This window comes from Schistocerca gregaria, chromosome 2 (assembly GCF_023897955.1).
Source record: "Schistocerca gregaria isolate iqSchGreg1 chromosome 2, iqSchGreg1.2, whole genome shotgun sequence".
NCBI classification, from domain to species: Eukaryota; Metazoa; Arthropoda; class Insecta; order Orthoptera; family Acrididae; genus Schistocerca; species Schistocerca gregaria.
This window is the reverse complement of record NC_064921.1, coordinates 301603862-301622950: the sequence shown is the minus strand read 5'-3', so window position 1 is coordinate 301622950 and position 19089 is coordinate 301603862. Positions and strand designations below refer to the sequence as shown.

The following is a 19089-nucleotide window of genomic DNA, read 5'->3' as shown; positions in this document are numbered from 1 at the left end:
GACAGTTTTAGTGGCTGCATAAAGAACCCCAGTTAATAAATTATTTAGTGCCACAATTTCATAAATAACACTGTGTATTCACAAAAACAAAAATTATGTTGGCAGAGACATAAAAAAGCATTATCAACTGTGAATGGAGAAGCTGCCTTATTGATTTTCAATCTGGCTGTTATAGATCTGTCACAGAATAGGTAAAAAAAGTGGCCTACACTGAGACTGAACTGAGAGCTACTAATGCAGCCTTCAATTTACAGCACAACCCTTTACCTCGTAGCTAGCACAGACTTGCCGCACTTGTCTGTCTCTTATTGCCCAGAGCTGTCAAGTACACATAAATTGCAATGTGAAAGACAAGATAAGTTGCAATTTCCAGGTGTAACAACCTCCAAGTACTTTAAACCATAAACTGATAATCCGATATCACATCTTAAGTGATAATCTCTCAGATTATTCAGTGGAAATGACAAGGAAATATCAAGTAATTTTAGCAGGATAATTCTGTGCCATCCAGGAGCTAATTCAACTGTCACAGAATTTCCAAACACATTCTCACTGTTGCTGTGTATCAGTTATTCTACCAGCAGTAAGAATTTGTTTTTCCAGCCAGTGTGTTCCTTGAGCAGGCTCAGGAGTGACACCCAGCTCGTGTCTTAAACAAGCATGCACAGAGGGCCAGAATACCTAAAGTATATGTCAATGAGCTTTATTCCTGTTTCTGTATCTAGGTTTAGAGCCCAGAGTGTAGTTAAAAATAATACTCAGCTGCACCAACTGTAAACTAAACATCATAAATCAATGCCTGTCACAATTACTTTCGTTTTTCTTTTTTAAAAGAACTGAAAACTGAAAAATTCACTAACCAAACATGATTCACATTTTTGGAGCATCTTCAATGATTATACTGTAAAAATTACGAGTAGTCAACATGTCTTTTGATCACTACAGACTTAGAATGGTTCAGCAGACTGTGAATAAAAGGGAAATTCAGGAATATAATGGTAATAATCACACATGCACCAACAGAAGCAGAAGAAGAAGAAGAAGAAGAAGAAGAAGAAGGAGGAGGAGGAGGAGGAGGAGGAATGAAAGGATAGTTCTATGAAGACCTAATAAAAGAACAGTTCTATTAAGACCCTGAATGGTCATGAAAACCCTGACCTATTGTTAGTTTTGGGAGACTTCAATGCACAGTCGAGCAAAATGAATGTGGGAAACTATCAGGGAGAAACACTTTACATGAGGAAAGTAATGAGAATGGAGCTGCATTTATGTCAGTTTGGTACTAGCTATAATTTACTCACTGGGTGCTTGTTTTCCACACAAAAGAATACTTAGCTGGAACATGGAATCAAGTAGTTTACAAAACAGGCCATGTGCTAGTGAAAGCAATATATTCCACGTGTAAGGAGCTGCAAGAATCCAAACTGTGGTTCAGACAACTGTGCTGGAAAAACTACTGTGAGAGAGAGGTAAGCTGTAATATTTAAAACTGGAATGGTAAAATAGCAAACTGGAACACAGAAAAACTTAATTATATCGAAACTGTAAAAACATACCACATAAACACCCTGATAGCTGGCGAAGAAACAATGGTAAATCAAGATAGATAGAACAGAATGCAGAAAGTGGTGAAGAGCCAACAGAAGAAACAACTGGGATAAGAAGAAAGGGAAGGAATGGATGGTTTGATAACTAATACAAACCAGCACAAGACTAAAAATACAGCAAGACTGAGAATGCTACAGAGGGAGACAAGAAGAAATGTAAAGGATTATAAAAAATTAAGGTCTAATGCTTGTAGGATATGTAATACATAGAAAATGGAATGGCTGATATCAAAATTTCAAGAGATAGAAGAACTAAAGGATCAGAATGAAACAAGAATTATTTCACCAGAAGGAATGGCCAACGAAAACTAGGCTCAACAATGAACTGGCTGACCATACCCAAGATGGAGATACGAGGATGGAAGAGAAAAACAGAGATATGGAAGAAGACTATGGAGGAGGCCAAGGCCCATCAAGGCACACTCATGCTACAGGCACTTTCAAGTTTTATTAAAAGATACTTAATCAGAAGGTTACAGCGGCAAGTTGTAATTCATTTGTATCAGTACTGTGCATACTTTAACACCACTTTTCCATTAGTTTATTGAAAACAACAGTAAACATACGACAGAAATTAATCATCAACTATATATTCTCCAACATATCTAAACAACATGCAATGCTCATGTAGTTTGCAGATTCCATGCCTATAGAAACCTACTTCTTTGGAGCTGGGGATGTCAAGTCAGATTTGAATATATTTTTGACAGAAAAGGAATTTTCTTGGTGATTGATAAGTAGTGTGAAAGGCAAACACCTGAAGGTGTAAGATAAGCAGAGTAATTGTGTGAGGGATGACAGTTGGAAGAGATGCACAAAGAAGCCCAGTTATTAAATTATTTAGTGCCACAGTGTCACAAATAATCAACTATGAGGAACCACAAATTTTTTGCTCTTACATTATGGTGTGCTGAAGTAATGAGAGGACTTCTGATGGAGATTCTTCGTCTTCTTCTTTTTCAGCACTACACCCCTTGATGGGCCTTGGCCTCCTCCATAGTCTTCTTCCATATCTCTGTTTTTCTCTTCCATCCTCGTATCTCCATCTTGGGTATGGTCAGTTTTGTTTGTGAAGTTAGCGGAACACATTATTGTGTAGTAATAACACTTGAAATAGTTTTGTTGGTTCTTTTTCATATACTGTGACTGAAAGGTGTCAGAGTTGTTGGCAAGAAACAACAGCTGTGGTGAGCACACCCTTGGTGAGAAGTCTGCAGTGTACAACACCCATTTACCTGTTCACACTGCCTACTGCTCGAGGAGATCTCTCTTGTTAGTGCTCCATCATCAATTTCTTCTTAAGAAGTTAACATAAAGACATCACAATTCATCACCATGAACAATGTTGCACAGGAATCCTCAATGAGTGAAACGATGACATTCAAGCAAAAACATATTAATAGGCACTCCTTTAATGTTTGTTGCCTCGAATTAGCGCATGCAGTACTCCTACAAACAACTTCTGGAGCTTGCCTTTTGAATGTAAATGTCACCCCAATGTTAAACGGCCACAGTTCATTACATACATCATTTGTTGAGACTTCTTGAATGTGGAAAATCATTTGGACAGAATGATCTTTCTTCAAACAAAAAAATTCTTTTCTGATGCACAGAAGCCTTCATGTGTTGTATTACTACATAATATTCATTTGGTTTATCAAAGTTATTTTGCCCAGAAAATGAAACTACTACAACAAACAATTTTATACTTACCAATGCAAGAGTAAAAATATGTCCAAGACACGCAGTGCATACCATGCTATAATCACCTTGCTGGATTGCAGCTGGCTTAAACCAGTTGGTGGGCAGTGAGCACCTTACAGTGAAGAAAATTTCAAGCATAAACTCTTCCGATCCTGATGCAGCCACAAGCTCTTTCACAGAAATGTTTCTAATAAGTTTTGCTCTTATTGGTGTGTTTGAGAGTGAAGAAAATTATTTTTGAGGCTCCACCAGGCTAACACCTTTAGAACGCAGCAAAATGTGGTTTAAAAAATAAAAGAAGGAGTGAATTTGAACTCTTGGCTTTGTGTTTGCATTGTGTGACATTTACCATTAGACCCCAAGCAGATAAAGCACTGTAACACTTTTAGCAGAAGCGACACTTCCTACAGACATTTCCACAGCCTACAGTGTTATAAGATTGAGCAGATGGCCGGATACAGGGGCAAGTGTTCAATTGGTGGTTTAATTCAATGACACAAACTTGGACTCTGCTTTGGCCACATTTTGTGTCTAAGACTTTACCAATGCACATCTTATAGGTTCAACCAGTAGATAGGCCAGTCATGTTTCAAGCTGGTATTTGTAATGATGTTGAGCTCTTCTTGTTGCTGTTGAGGGTAATTTGAGGGATGTGTAGGTTTGGATAGGATCCACCAACCTGTTGCCCAGCCCTACAATTAACATTTCTGAAATGAACTCACCCTGAAAGACTTTAACCATCCAACGTGGTACACTGTAACAAAGTTAGGCCATTAACTCATAACTAATTGAAAGTGGAGGCATAACAGCATGAAATGCAGCCTGACACATAGCAACAATAGTATAGGTAGTATAGTTTTACATTTATCGATTTACACATGTTTTATTAACTTGTGGACAACAACAGAAACTAGTCTTATATGGAGGAATCTGTGCTTTTCTGTGACAGTAAAATTTTGGCCACAATACTTCATAAATTTCCAGTTGAAAGATGCTGGACTGATAGAATTTAGCACAAGTTATAGATCAGTTATAAATTTCAGTTTGCAGCAGTATGGGCTATCCTGTATATCATTCATTGAGTTGAATCATTCTTGGATGCTGAGTATGAGGACTTGACATCTTTCCATTGTGTTCTGAACTTCAAGTTAAGCTGCCTGATTTCAGTAAATCATTGTGGTTTTCCTGAACTTAGTCAGAAATAGGATAGAGCTGAACATTAACTTAGGAGCTGTATGTTGAGTATAGAGACATTACTGACCTGCTCCATACAATGTAACTTGGAGAAACAGCAATATTTAAAAATGTAAATACAATCTTCTTGAGTATTATTAACTGGTTTTCTGCAAATGGACTTTCATTAGACTTATTTAACATAATACAGTCTGCAAATTGGTATGACACAAGGCCTGACCACATCATTACAAACAACACCTCAAAGAAAATCTATTATTGGAACAGAATATTGTAAATTATTAGGTGTCTGTATTGATATGGATCTGAACTGAAAGTCAGGTGTTATGGATCATCTAAAAATCTATGCCCTGCAGCTTCTGCATTACGGATAACAGCAGACTTTGGGGCTTAAGATGTTAAAAAGTTTACTTATTTTTATTATTTTCATTCACTTCACTGTGTTCGTTGTGCAGATATGTGTAATAAGGATACCATGTGGTGTCCACTCTGGAACCCTTTTTAGGCAGCTAGTTAAACAGCTGGGCGTTCTGACAGCATCCTCACAGTATATTTACTTCATCATGACATCAGTTGTCAACAACCAATCACAGTTAAAAATGAACAGTAGCATTCACAAATATAATGCTAGGAGGAGGACTGAAGTACAGCATCCATCCGTAGTGCGGCACAGAAAGGAGTGAAGTAGGCACTCATAAAAATCGTTGACCTTTCACCACAGTGAGGTGAAACTTTAAGAGATAATATCTGCTTGACAACTCCTTCCACTATGTTGTCATGACCAAGGAATAGTGTATCTGTAAGCCATATTATAAGGAGAAAAGATTCCAATGAAAGCTTCTCAGTGGCACACTAGCCTGCTCAACTTAGCTCTAGAAGTGCAGGCCTGTCTACTCTGAGAGGCGACGGAGTGGTTGGAAAGATATTTGGAAAAGATAATGTGTTTGGATAAAGGTGTTCACTGCGTTATCACTTGAAGGTCAGCATGTGGTTACAACTCATCAGAAGGCTGAAAAGAGTGTGAGAATATCAATGAAATATTCAAGCAGTAACCAGTCAGTGAAGCTGAGGCAGAAGCCAGCAACACTGGTAGACAGCAGCAGCCACTAAGAAACAGCAGTACTTCACCCACAGACAGACAGTATTGTCTTGGTGGCACAACTAAAACTTACAGACAAGTAGCAAGCTTACAAGTGTCTAACTTATGTTTCAATGAGTAGTACTGTAGTCTGACTTTGTCTCAAATAGCAGTGTTGTGGATTTTATTTGCTAGTAATAACAAGCAGCTGAATAGTATTTGTCTCCTGTGAAGTATGCTAAGGAACCAGTGGTATAATGATTAGGCCAAGTGACCACTGATTTAGTGGTTAGGCCAAGCAGCTGTTGACTCAGTAGATGACAGAACAAGTGGCAACAACTGGACTTGGCTCTGAGTTCGGCACCCAAGTTAGTCTGTTTAATATTGATTAGAAGTCAGTGGCTCTTGCCCCTCAATAGTGGAAAGCATATGTGTAATAGGATGGAATCAATGTGAAAGAGGTTCCAATTGATGTTAGTTGATCTGCTGATCAGACCTTGCATATAAATATGTCTAATGGTTAATAAACTTATTTACAGAGTTTATATCAACTTGCTACTTTGGCAGATCATCGTCCCCATCAAAGATCCTACTCTGCTTCTCAGCACCCACCCTAAACAATGAAAGAGGTTCTATTCCATCTCAATTCCATTACAAAGGTTAGAAGACAGCACAAAAGAACAATATTGTCATCAATGTCCAGAAAGCACCATGTAAGCCACACCAACCTGATATTGGTAGCTAGGAACTGTGCCAGGATGTAACAACAAACAAGAATTCCTGAAAGTATAATACAGAACTACAGACAGGGAAGGTGGGTGGGAGGTGAAAGGGAGAGGGGGGATGGGGCGTAAAGCTAAATATAAATCACCAAATGTAAAAAACAATAAAGGTAAGCTAAGATTAAAGTAAAAGTCAGTTACGTAAATGGCCAGCTTGTTGCCATATTTTTCACTAACAAAAATGTATTATAACTGTAAAGCAACTGAATCATTACACATCATGAAAAGAAATCACAACAATGATCGAACACACAAATAATTCAAAATGGTTGGCCCATCCCAATGTTTGAAACATTATCACTAGTAGTATGGACCAGGTTGCTAATCGCAATAATACTTCACTTTGTACTGTGGCTCTTTTGTACCTCATTATTTGTCTTCAATAAGAAGGGAAGTGTTTTAGTTAGTGCCATGTTGCACAATGAGCATTCGAGCACTGCCGGAACACAAGTACTTTTGCTTATCACAACCCGTTTTCTTTCTTTCAGTCCCCTAAATTCAATGAGCCAATCTCCCAGGGGCCTTTTGATTGTCATTATGGGAAGAGTATAGCGCAGGCAAAAATGATAATTAGGTTAATATGTGACATGGAGAGCTGCATCAAATCAGTCTCAGGACTGAAGACAACAACAACAACAAAAACAGTGACAGTTTACAATTTTCAAGTTGCCTTAAACTCGGGTTATCTGTACAATTCACACAGCAATTCATTCACTTTATGGTAAGTAACTTGCATAACAAAATATGGCAGATCTTTTAAAAATGATAGCCAATTGTTTTGCAGGTTTCCTTGAGCATGATAACAAATATTTCATGAAGTTCCTGTCTCAGTTTTGTACAATCTGAAATCAGCCTGCTGAAGTTAAGTCTCCTTGATATTTATTTCTGGTGACTGTTCTTCCATTTAAACCCTGCTTTTTCCATGCAGATTCATCTAAATAAGTCCCTGTTATTAAAAGTGTACACATAACTGTCCTACTTACCATCAGAAGCCTCATCCACTTCCATCATGGCAGGGACAACTGTCTACTTTTCTAGCAGCACTTCACTAAAATCACTGTAAATTATGAAACCAATATAAATGCACACAAATACAAATAATAATGTTGCAGACACTAATATTTGCACAAAAAGAAAAAAATAATTTAACTTAATTTATAAGCAACAAGGATACACTCACTACAACGACAGGCAAGAGAGATTCCAGTCCACCTTCCAGCCAAGCTGTTGACAATCAACAGGATAAATTCAACATATGGCTAACTTCAGTTCAGAAGAAGCTGTCAGAGTTCTTGGAAATTGGTAACCAGAGAATGTTCACATCAAATCTTAAAAAAAAACGGGGGGGGGGGGGGGGGGTAATAATAATAAAAATTAGTTCAATGAATATTAAAGAAGTACATAGTAAGAGTGAACAAATGTACGAGAACTGTTCAAAAAGTATCTAACTTTTATTTATAAAATCAATCTTTATTCAGATACAATTGTTTGACACTAGACAGCTTCAAACTAGTCACATTAAGCTACTACAAGCTCTCCAAATGCTGCTGCAACTGCTACAAGCATTACTGGAAAGCCTCTTTTGGTGTGGCATGGTGCTGCTCCATCCAATTTTGCATGTCTTCCATGTTCTGAAATCTGGTCCCATTCCGTGTTTTCGGTTTAGGGAAAAGTGAGAAATCACTTGGTCTAGTTCAGGAAGACAGGGAGACTGACAAATCACAACCATGTTGTGTTTATCCAGAAAAACTCTGAATAATTGAAAACAGAGTGGATGGCTTATCATGCTGAAAGTGATGACTGCCTGCTGCCCACAAGTCCAACTGATTACATCTCACTGCTTCACAAAGATGACACAGAACATCCTGCTATAACTCCTTATTGATGTTAGTGCCTTCTGGTGTAAATAAAAGAAACTTCCACATGGGAAAAATATATTAAAAACAACGATTCCAAGACTTACCAAGCGGGAAAGCGCTGGTAGACAGGCACAATAAAATAACACACAAACACACACACACAAAATTTCGAGCTTTTGCAACCGGCGGCTGCCTTGTCAGGAAAGAGGGAAGGAAAAGGAAAGATGAAAGGATGTGGGTTTTAAGAGAGGGGGTAAGGAGTCATTCCAATCCCGGGAGTGGAAAGACTTACCTTAGGCGGAAACACACACACACACACACACACACACACACACACACACACACACACACACATATCCATCCATACATACATACACAGACACAAGCAGACATATCCCTCTCCCTTAAAACCCACATCCTTTCATCTTTCCTTTTCCTTCCCTCTTTCCTGACGAGGCAGCTGCCGTTTGCGAAAGCTCGAAATTTTGTGTGTGTGTGTGTGTGTGTTATTTTATTGTGCCTGTCTACCGGCGCTTTCCCGCTTGGTAAGTCTTGGAATCTTTGTTTTTAATATATTAGTACCTTCTGGGGCGTACTTGTGATAGACCACACAACTGGCGTCAAAAAAGACAGTCAACAGAACTTTCATGTTGCTACAGACCAGCCTTGCTTTTTCGGGTCTCGGGGATGACTGATGCTTCAATTGCAACAAACGGAATTTTGGTTCTGGGTCATTCCAATTAACCTAGGACTCACCACCAGTCATCACTGTGTTAAAAAAGTTGGTATTAGTGTTAAGAGTACCCAGCATGTCCTGTGTGATCTGCAAATGACATTTCTTCTGCTAGGTTGTTAGCACCTTTGACACAAATTTTGCTGAGATCCTCCTGAAGTGCAAATGTTCCATTAAAACACAATGAAAGGACCCAATACCAATTTTAACGGTTGTCTTCAAGTTCTCCGAATGTGATACATCTCTCCTGCACACCAGAGTCCTTACGTGATCAATAACAACTTCATTTGCAAAGGTTCAGGGCCTACCTGAATGTGCTTCACTCTTCACTGATGAGTGGCCATCTTTGAAGCAGTTGCACCATTCCTTTATCCATGTGGTATCAATTGCTTTATGCCCAAACACTTGCTGGTTCCTGTGGTTTGTCTCAACTTGAGAATCGCCGAATTTAAAACCAAATTTGTCACAATAATGCTGCTCCAGTTTTTCTGCCATTTTGCCCACAACACAAAGTCCAGTGACTACTGCTTATACACTTTCACTTGTTAATGATGAGCCAGTAATTGGTTGTTTACACACTCATGGAAAAAAAAACTCAGGCATGTACTCTGCTTATGCTTCCAAACATGGAGAAAGCGCCCCGATACGACTGCTTGTTTTGACAATAAAAATAAGACTGGATATTTTTTGAACAGCCCTCGTATTGAATCATATGTGTACACAAGCCAGAGATATGATTTTTCAAGTGTTTTTACAAATAAATATGATGGTTCCATAAAAACTACAATTTGTGGTATGCGGTAAACTAATGACCTTGCAAACACTAATGTGTGTAAATATTATATTGAATTGTGACATGTAACCTATTAGTGATTGTTGTAATAACTAACTGTAACAGTAAGATTCATATGCATAACATATGCTATGTCACCATATTGATATGTCCATGCAAAAAATTGTAAATAATTCAATTTTTATAAAGGTTGCGTTTCATTGGCAGGACACTTAGAAGATGCAACAAGTCCACTAAAGAGACAGCTTACACTACACTCGTTCGTCCTCTGTTAGAATATTGCTGCGCGGTGTGGGATCCTTACCAGGTGGGATTGACGGAGGACATCGAGAGGGTGCAAAGAAGGGCAGCTTGTTTTGTATTATCGCGTTATAGGGGAGAGAGTGTGGCAGATATGATACACGAGTTGGGATGGAAGTCATTACAGCATAGACGTTTTTCGTCGCGGCGAGACCTTTTTACAAAATTTCAGTCACCAACTTTCTCTTCTGAATGCGAAAATATTTTGTTGAGCCCAACCTACATAGGTAGGAATGATCATCAAAATAAAATAAGAGAAATCAGAGCTCGAACAGAAAGGTTTAGGTGTTCGTTTTTCCCGCTCGCTGTTCGGGAGTGGAATAGTAGAGAGATAGTATGATTGTGGTTCGATGAACCCTCTGCCAAGCACTTAAATGTGAATTGCAGAGTAGTCATGTAGATGTAGATAAAAGAATTACTTCATCTTTTGGAGCTGTAGATTTGTTAAAAAGGTAACTACATAAGGATATAATCTTCCTTTTTTTGAGTTACTCAGACTGTGGGGACACTGCTAAATATAGATCTACACTGATGGACTTGGTTTGGTTGGGTTGGGTCACAACTCCATGGAAACCAAATTTACTATAAGAAACAACAAATAATCATGGAGATGGTTAGTTATAATTTCCTCTTGTTGTTGTTTTTGGTCCAAACACACAATTCAAGCAACTCTCAGTATTAGTCTATTCTGTGAAAGTTTTTACATCTCTACTGCCACAATCAACATCCCACTTTACCTCATATCTGTAATCATGCCATAAAACAAATGTTTTCAAAAAATAGTTTAACACTTAAAATTTATATTCAGTGTCAACAAATTTCCACTTTTCAAAAACACCTGTCTTTCTATTACCAGTCTGCATTTTATACTATATTTACTTCTGATATTAACAGTTTCTTGCTGCCCAAATATAAATTATTTTAATATCTTATTTCCTAACCCAATTCCCCTAGCACCATCTAATTTAATTCAACAACACATCATTATTTTTGGCTTTAGTTTTGTTGTTTTTTCCTTCTTCTTATAACCTCTTTTCAAGACACTATCAATTGCATTCAATTGTTCTTCCAAGTTCTTTGCTGCTTACAACAGAATTACAAAGTCATAAGCAAATCGTAAGGCTCCTAATCACACATCAACCGACCAGTTGAGAAACTGGACTTTCTTATTTATTCTCCTTGAACTTTAATTCCAGTCCCAAGTTTAATTTACGGCTTGTTCTATGCCCAGATCGAATAATATGGGGGGATAAACTGCAACATTGTCTCATTCCCTGTTAAACTGCTGTTTCTCTTTCATGTCGTTTGACTCGTATGAATGCAGTCTGGTTTCTGTGCAAGTTGGAGATAGCGTGATAACTTCAGAATTTCAAAGAGCTACTTCAGTCAACATTTACAAAAGGTTTTTCTAAACAAGGAAATGATGTCCATATGGGTTTGCTTTTTTTCAACCTATGTTTAAGATAAATCATAACACCAGTATTGCTTACAATTTAATGAATGTTTTTATTCACAATTTGTCAATGGAAATTTATGAAATCAAAAAGCTCTTCTTCAGGGAAAATAAGATCAAAAAGTCAAATTCAGTCAAAATAAGGAATAATATGATCACCAACAGCTCGAATCTGACAGTGGCACTGTGCTGTTAATAAGTGTATGTATGGAGCCCACTGTCTCTAGAGAGCATTCTTAATCTATTATACACTTCATAAACAGGGAGAAAGGCCATGCAGTTATTGATTGAGAGCTACACATAAGATCTAGAGAGGATCAATTCCTGAAAACTTCCTTGACTGTTCTGCTCAAGATACTGAGTTATTCCAAGTTTTGACCAAATATATTTGTGGAAGGTATTATCATCTCAGAAGTCAAGCAACAATGGACGAACCTCCCAAAAGACCGTAAAAATTACAAGACTTGATGATTATCACTGAGCAATTCTTCTAGGCCTAAGTATCAACTAAAGATTGATTCAACCAAATATTTTTAACATACTGGGACAGACTGTATCCCAAGAGATAAATATAATTGATACATAACTTGCATAGAGACAACAAATCAAAAAACATGCAATACTGAAACACCCAGAGCAGGCAATATTAATTGGAGACAACTTTAACCTACCAAGTATAAATTGGGATGTGTATGGATTAACTGTAGGTGGTACTGACAGACAGTCTTCTGAAGTAGTTTTGTACACATTTCCTGTAAACTGTGTTTAGCAGCTAGTTCAACAGTGCACATGCAAAGGAAATATTTTAGACCTTGTAGTAAAAACAGGCTTGACCTTAACAAGAGCCTCAATATAGATGGAAATTAGCGATCATGAGATCATAGTAACAACGGTTACTAAAGTTAGCAAACCCATCTGGAAGGCTAGGGGAGTATTTTTCCTAAAAAGAACAGATAAGCAGTTGTCAACATCCCACTTAGACAATGAACGGACATCATTTAGTTCCAGTACAACAGACAAGGAGGAATTATGGTCAACGTTAAAAACTGATAGTAAATCACACTCTGGAGTAGTATCTGCAAAGTAAGTGGATTAAGTATGGAAAAGACCCATCATTATAAAGTAACAAAATTTGAAAAATGCTGAGGAAGCAGAGACTGTTCCACTCTCATTTCAAAAAAGAACGTATCAATGTCGACAGGCAAAAGTCAGTAAAAATTTGTGTAACTGTAGAAAGATCAATGCGCAAAGCATATAAAAATTTACAGTGTCATACCACACACGATTTTACTGAGACCTCGAGAAAATTCTGGTTCCACATAAAAGCACTAAGCAGGTCGAAGGCTTCTACCCAGTCACTTGCTTACCAGTACTGTGTAGCAACAGAAGACAGCACAAGGAAAGCTGAAGTTTTAAAGTACAATATTTAAGAAATCATTCACATACGAGGATCACACAAACATATCTTATTTGAACATCACACTAGCTCCCATACGGAGAATGTAGTAATTCCCATACGGAGAAAGTAGTAATAGACAACCCTGGCATGAAGAATCAACTGAAAGAGTTGGAAACAAATGAGTCACCAAGTCTTGGAAGGAATTAGAATTCGGTTTTACAGAGAGTACTCTACAGCATTGCCTCTCACTTAGCTTGCATTTCTTAGCAATTTCTCACCCTGCTCAAAGTCCCAACAGACTGGAAAGTTATATGAAGGGTAAAAGAACAGACCATCAAATTACAGAACAACATCTTTAACACTGGTTACCCACAGCATTTTTGAACATATTCTAAGTCCAAATATAATAAACTGCCTTGAGATGGAAAAACTTCTGTCCACAAATCAGCTTGGATTTAGAAAGCATCACTAGTGCGAAACTCAGTTTGCCTTTTTATCATGATATCCTGTGAACCATGGATGAAAGGCAACACGGAGATTCCATATTTCTTGATTTTCGAAAAGAGTTTGAAGGATACCCAACTGCAGACTGTTAACGAACATTTAAGCATATGGAATAGTTAACGAACATTCAAGTGTACGGAATAGGTTCGCAGATATGCAAGTGGTTCAAAGGCTTCTTGTGTAATAGAACCCAGTTTGTTGTCCTCTATGGCATCAATTTCATGCCGAAACTGGTAGCATATAAGAAGTTCATAAAATAAATTTCTACTATACATACGGCTGTTGGTAAATTATTGCATCAAGAAAATCTATGGCAAGTGTTCATCAGAAGCAAGGATACAATCAGAAGTGCTCCTGGTACATGGGATTGAACCACTCTTTATTCTCCATGTACATAAATTATCTAAGGGATACAGTGAATAGCAATCTGTGGCTGCTTGCTGATGATTGTGTGGTGTATGGGAAGGTGCCAAGCTGGGTGACTGTAAGAGGATACAAGATCTCTTAGACAAAATTTCTAGTTGGTGTGACATATGGCAGCTTGCTCTAAATGTACCAAAATGTAAGATAATGCAGATGGGTGCAGAAAAAATCTCATAATGTTAGAATCTAGTGTTAGTATTGTGCTGCTTGACACAGTCCAGCCAATTAAATGTCCATGCATAACATCGCAAAGCAATCTGAAATGGAATAAGCGTGTAAGTACTGTAGCAGGAAACTTCTGTTTGTTGGGGAAGTTTAGCAAAGTGTATCTTATCAATAAAGGAGACAGGGTATAGAACACTACTGCAACCCATTCTCGAGTACTGCTTGAGTGTTTGGAATCACCATCAGGTCGTATTACAGGAAGACAATGAAGCAATTCAGAGGTGGGCAATTGATTTGTTACCAATAGGTCTTATCAACATGCTAGTATTACGGAGGTGCTCCAAAAACTCAAATGGGAGTCCCTGACAGGAAGACGATGCTCTTTTCAAGAAATACTAGTGAGAAAATTTATGATTCTATTGCCACCAATGTACATTTCGCATAAGGATTCCAAAGATCCGATAACTTGGGGCTCATATGAAGGCATATAGATTGTCTTTTTTCCCTCATTCTATTATCTTTGTGAACTCAAACCTGCAAGTTCTTTGAAATTAAGGACAGTGAGATCATCTTTTACAATTCAGTGCCATTACGGATAAATTTGTAAACAAACCTACAAATTAAGAACTACATTTCACACTGTCTGCAGAAACATGATATCTGTCTGTGATGATCTGTTCTAAATGTCAGTGCTTACAAGACTATACTTAGGACTAAAAATAATGGACAGGTTCCATTGTTATAGAATGAAACCTAACAATCCATCTTTTATCAACAATCACAGATTTTCCCTTAATTTAACTATACACAGCCTGAACATAGAGTTTAAATTTACAAGTGACAGCATAGTGCACCTGTGCACAAAAGTCTGTGTCCACCCATAGATACAGTACACAACCATACAGGCAGAGGGCATCACACTGCAAAGGTAGTTTCCACAGTGGTGCCACAAAGTTAGGTCGGATGAGATACATGGTGTACATAACAGACTATATTATGCTTTTGCCATGCTTTTTTTCAAACGGTCCTATCCATCTGCCATACCTATGGTATGACGCAATGGTACACACACAATGGGACTACATGCTGCTTCCATATGACATCAGGCAAATAAATCACAAATAAATGTTCCTCTGTCAACTGCGCATTTAAGATGGTTCAAATGGCTCTTAGCACTATGGGACTTAACATCTGAGGTCATCAGTTCCCTAGACTTAGAACTGCTTAAACTTACTAATCTAAGAACATCACACACATCCATGCCTGAGGCAGGATTTGAACCTGCGACCATAGCAGCTGCATGGTTCCGGACTGAAGTGCCTAGAACCGGTTGGCCACAGCGGTCGGCTGCGCATTTAAGAGGACACACAGTTTCACTCAGTCAGTGCCTCCAGTCTCAAAGTGTCGCAGTATATGCACACGTGTATTAACAGACAGCACCAAGACTTACATGCCGTCACTGCCAGCAGAGCGAGATTGGACATGCTGGATTCAAGAATAGATGAGTGCTCTTAGTTAATGAACTTAGCAAACTTTTTACACCTCATAATCTTACTGAAGTTATTTATCTGTAGTTTTCAGTAAATTATTGTCAATTGTATCTTAATGTGTGCTACCTTAAATTACAAGTTGCCACTTTAGTATAGCATCTACTTTCTGTGGTATGATGTAAACTGATTATATGTGATATCTTCACTGCTATAAGACACCAGAAAGTATGACTCAAAACGAAACACAATTTTAGAATGGTTGACTCTCTCCAAATTCTATTAAAAAGGAATTATTTGTAGATTGCAACAAAAACTGCTCAAGGACAATAAAGGAAAATATTTGCAACAGCTGCCATACAAAAAGGGCACAATCAAGACCCATTCAGTGAACAACTGCTTCAAATACGTGACAAACTCTGAAGCAGCAATAGATAAAATTAATGTAGAAGCTCAAGGAACATGGAATAGCCAAACCAACTTTCTCTACCAAAGCACACAAAAAATTTCTCGCAAGGTATTTTATTTAAGAAGGGAAGCATGGAACAAAAGACAGAAAAATTTCTATTCATGTTGGTCAGTTGGTGAAAGTCGTCTTGTTCTGTACTACTGATCAGTTTCAAAATGGTTCAAATGGCTCTCAGCACTATGGGACTTAACATCTATGGTCATCAGTCCCCTAGAACATAGAACTATTTAAACCTAACTAACCTAACTAAGTACATTATACAACACCCAGTCATCACGAGGCAGAGAAAATCCCTGACCCCGCCGGGAATCGAACCTGGGAACCCGGGCATGGGAAGCGAGAGCGCTACTGCACGACCACGAGCTGCGGACTGATCAGTTTCAACTAGAGGTCATTGACAAGTGCAGACACACACTTAAATATACATTTAAAAGTACAGTTCTAATGTAACATAACATTTTAAATGTTCATCCACAGATGCGTATGATAGAGACACGAATACAGTAGCTACTTACATGGGCTTTAATGCAGCATACAAACCTGCAAATCAGTGTATTTTATTTTTTAATATTTGTTCAATATTTATACAAAAGATCACCTTTTATATGAAAGGATTAAGGGTTTTACCTGTGCCAGTAACTGTGTTGCCCAAAACAAAACAAAAAAACTGAGACTGTAAGGGAGGGCTGTCAACAGTCTGAGACTGTAGAGGAGAGGCTGTCAACAGTTCGGAAACAATATCAAAGCAAGGAGCTCGAATTAAACCCGCTGAAAACCCGAACATATGTTTCCTAATGAAGGAACAACACTAGAGCAATGCTCAACTCCAAAATGTATAAGGGTTACATTGAAGTGCACCTTGTTTGTGAAGAAGCCCTTTGTGAACTCCAAGCCGAATGAAAAAAAAAAAAAAAAAAAAAAAAAAAAAAAAAAAAAAAAAAAAAAAAAAAACCATTGAGTGAAAAAGCATGTCATGTACAGCACAGGCCCCACCACACCAAAGTAGAGGAAATAACTATCAATGAGACATGCAACATTACAGATTGTCTATGGTCTGCTCTTGCCATTCTGATGTCACAAGCAAAAAGAATAATCTTTAAAAATGGGGTTTCAGTTTGGAGACTGTCTTGAGAATAGGGGCCAAGTTGCACATAGTTGCTTCTGTGAGTACTTGTGCACCATAAAATTCTTAATAAAAGATGCCATTAGTGTTCTTGTTGTATTCATATTGTGGTCTGAAACTGTCAAACATTTTTACTCTTCTTCTTTTTTCTACATGTATGTTGTTGCTTCTGACATGAATAAAAATATTTGAGAGAATATTTTCTCTACAACCCCCACCCATGTAGATTGTCTGACATGGTGAGGCTGGCTGTCAGCCCAATATCTTGAACCAGTTTTCCTGGAGACAAACAGAAACTTCCATACATTCTTAAAGCCAGGTGCCACACGCACACACAAACACGCCACTATTTAATGCAAGGTAGAAGGGTATACAATGATGGACTTCTCTTGGTCTGTACATAACACTCTCATTGGGTTTCAAATAAGTTACTACATCGAATCCCATATGACTCAGGTCCTACACAACAAATTTAACATACCTGAAATTCGCACTAAAACAGAGAAACTGTAGTATCATGAAGAATGAGATAGTAGTAAACATAGCTTGCCATCATATTTAAGACATGGGATTCTTTAACAAAATTTCACTTTTCAAGACAGCCGTATACATAAAATTCACACAAATGTGCCATTATTTTGTTTTCTAGAGAAACATTACGTGACTATTAATATTTTTGCACAAACTGGTGCATGAATAATTAGTGGTAAAAACAGTTATTCATATCCAGAGTGAATTTTCAGTCTGCCGTGGAGTGCTTTTTGATTTAAAGTTTCTGAAAGTTACTTATCTATTTCCAAAGAGTTGTGTTCCATCGCTCTTTTTAGCAGACCGTTTTTGGGCCAACAATAAGGGCTAAAATTCACAAGAAGTGGAAAGCAAATGAAACTAATATTAGGGGCAACACTTTTCACTTCCTGTTTCAATACATAGATAGCACAAAATTAATGTGGTATGGTCATGTTCATTCTGCTGATACCAAATTTTCAATTTTGGACGACGCCATATATCATCTGACGATTTCCCTCCAGCTAGGACCACATAGCTATACATTATGTATGTATTAAATGTTGAGATTTGGCTGCTTCATGAAAAGTACGTGTCAGACCAAACACGGCAAGATTCAACTTTTGAAATTTAATGATTTCTGACTAAATCGCGATTACCAAGATCAAGGAGCTTTCCACTACCAAAATGCGATTCAAATATTACTTTCCCATTACAACGGTCATTACGTTCAGCATTGTAATATTATATGTTTCTGTCCTCAATAATGTGTTTGCACGATAACTGGGGATAAAAGGGAGTGGGGATGATTGTTTTGAAATATTTCAATGTTTTTTTAAACCCTTACTAGGGAAAAAAGGCATAATATAGTTGTACAGTTTCCCAAGTAATCGTTACCTCGCTATGTATGAACGACGACTCCCTCATTAATCTAATGCATCACGTTCAAATCTGTAGCGTGTCCAACCAGGCTCTAGGGGGGCTGACAATATTTCTGAAATTTATATCAATGCTGTTTGTAAACAAGGTACATTTAAAAAAAATTAAATATCACTTTCTTGCTGCCAGGTTTTTTTTGCTGATATTAGCATGAAACCATAATACATATGCGCCCATTTCAGATTCATAATTCTGATCTCACATAAAGTGTGAAAGATCTTAATTCATGCTACAATAACGGACACAGACAAACGACACACGTGCTGCCATATATACATCAACATAACATATCAACAATCCAAAGATAACTCGTGATACTGTGTACCACAGTCTAACATACATAACAGTCGCGACACTTCGCCTCGATTTTGTTGCCTTCAGCGCCAGCAGAGCCCCAAGCGGCTGGTAGGTTGAACTGTGAGTTCGGCGCGATCGTGAAAGCGGATAGTGATTTTATTTTGATTTATACAATGGTTTTTACCATCGGAAGTTTTTGTAGCGCAAAAGGATCCTGAGAGGTATATACCATCATGTTACTAAACTGTATCGTCAGGATTCACTTGCAAACTG

The 19089-nt window shown here is 37.8% G+C and overlaps 1 protein-coding gene across 3 annotated transcripts in view; it reads right to left on the bottom strand.

Moving 5' to 3' along the window:
• LOC126336921 (tRNA (adenine(58)-N(1))-methyltransferase non-catalytic subunit TRM6-like) overlaps positions 1–18863 on the bottom strand; it is a 32171-nt gene extending 13308 nt beyond the window's left edge. Inside the window, exons 1-3 of one of the 3 annotated variants that reach the window (XM_050001073.1) lie at positions 18478–18861; positions 7546–7693; positions 7349–7422 (exon numbers count right to left, since the gene is read on the bottom strand). In XM_050001073.1, coding sequence (XP_049857030.1) covers positions 7349–7376 — 28 coding nt within the window. In that variant the 5' untranslated portion in view covers positions 7377–7422; positions 7546–7693; positions 18478–18861. Of the gene's footprint in view, positions 1–7348; positions 7423–7545; positions 7694–18477 lie in introns of all 3 variants that reach the window. The other 2 variants (XM_050001072.1, XM_050001074.1) reach the window with 2 other exon arrangements.
• Positions 18864–19089: the final 226 nt, after the last annotated feature.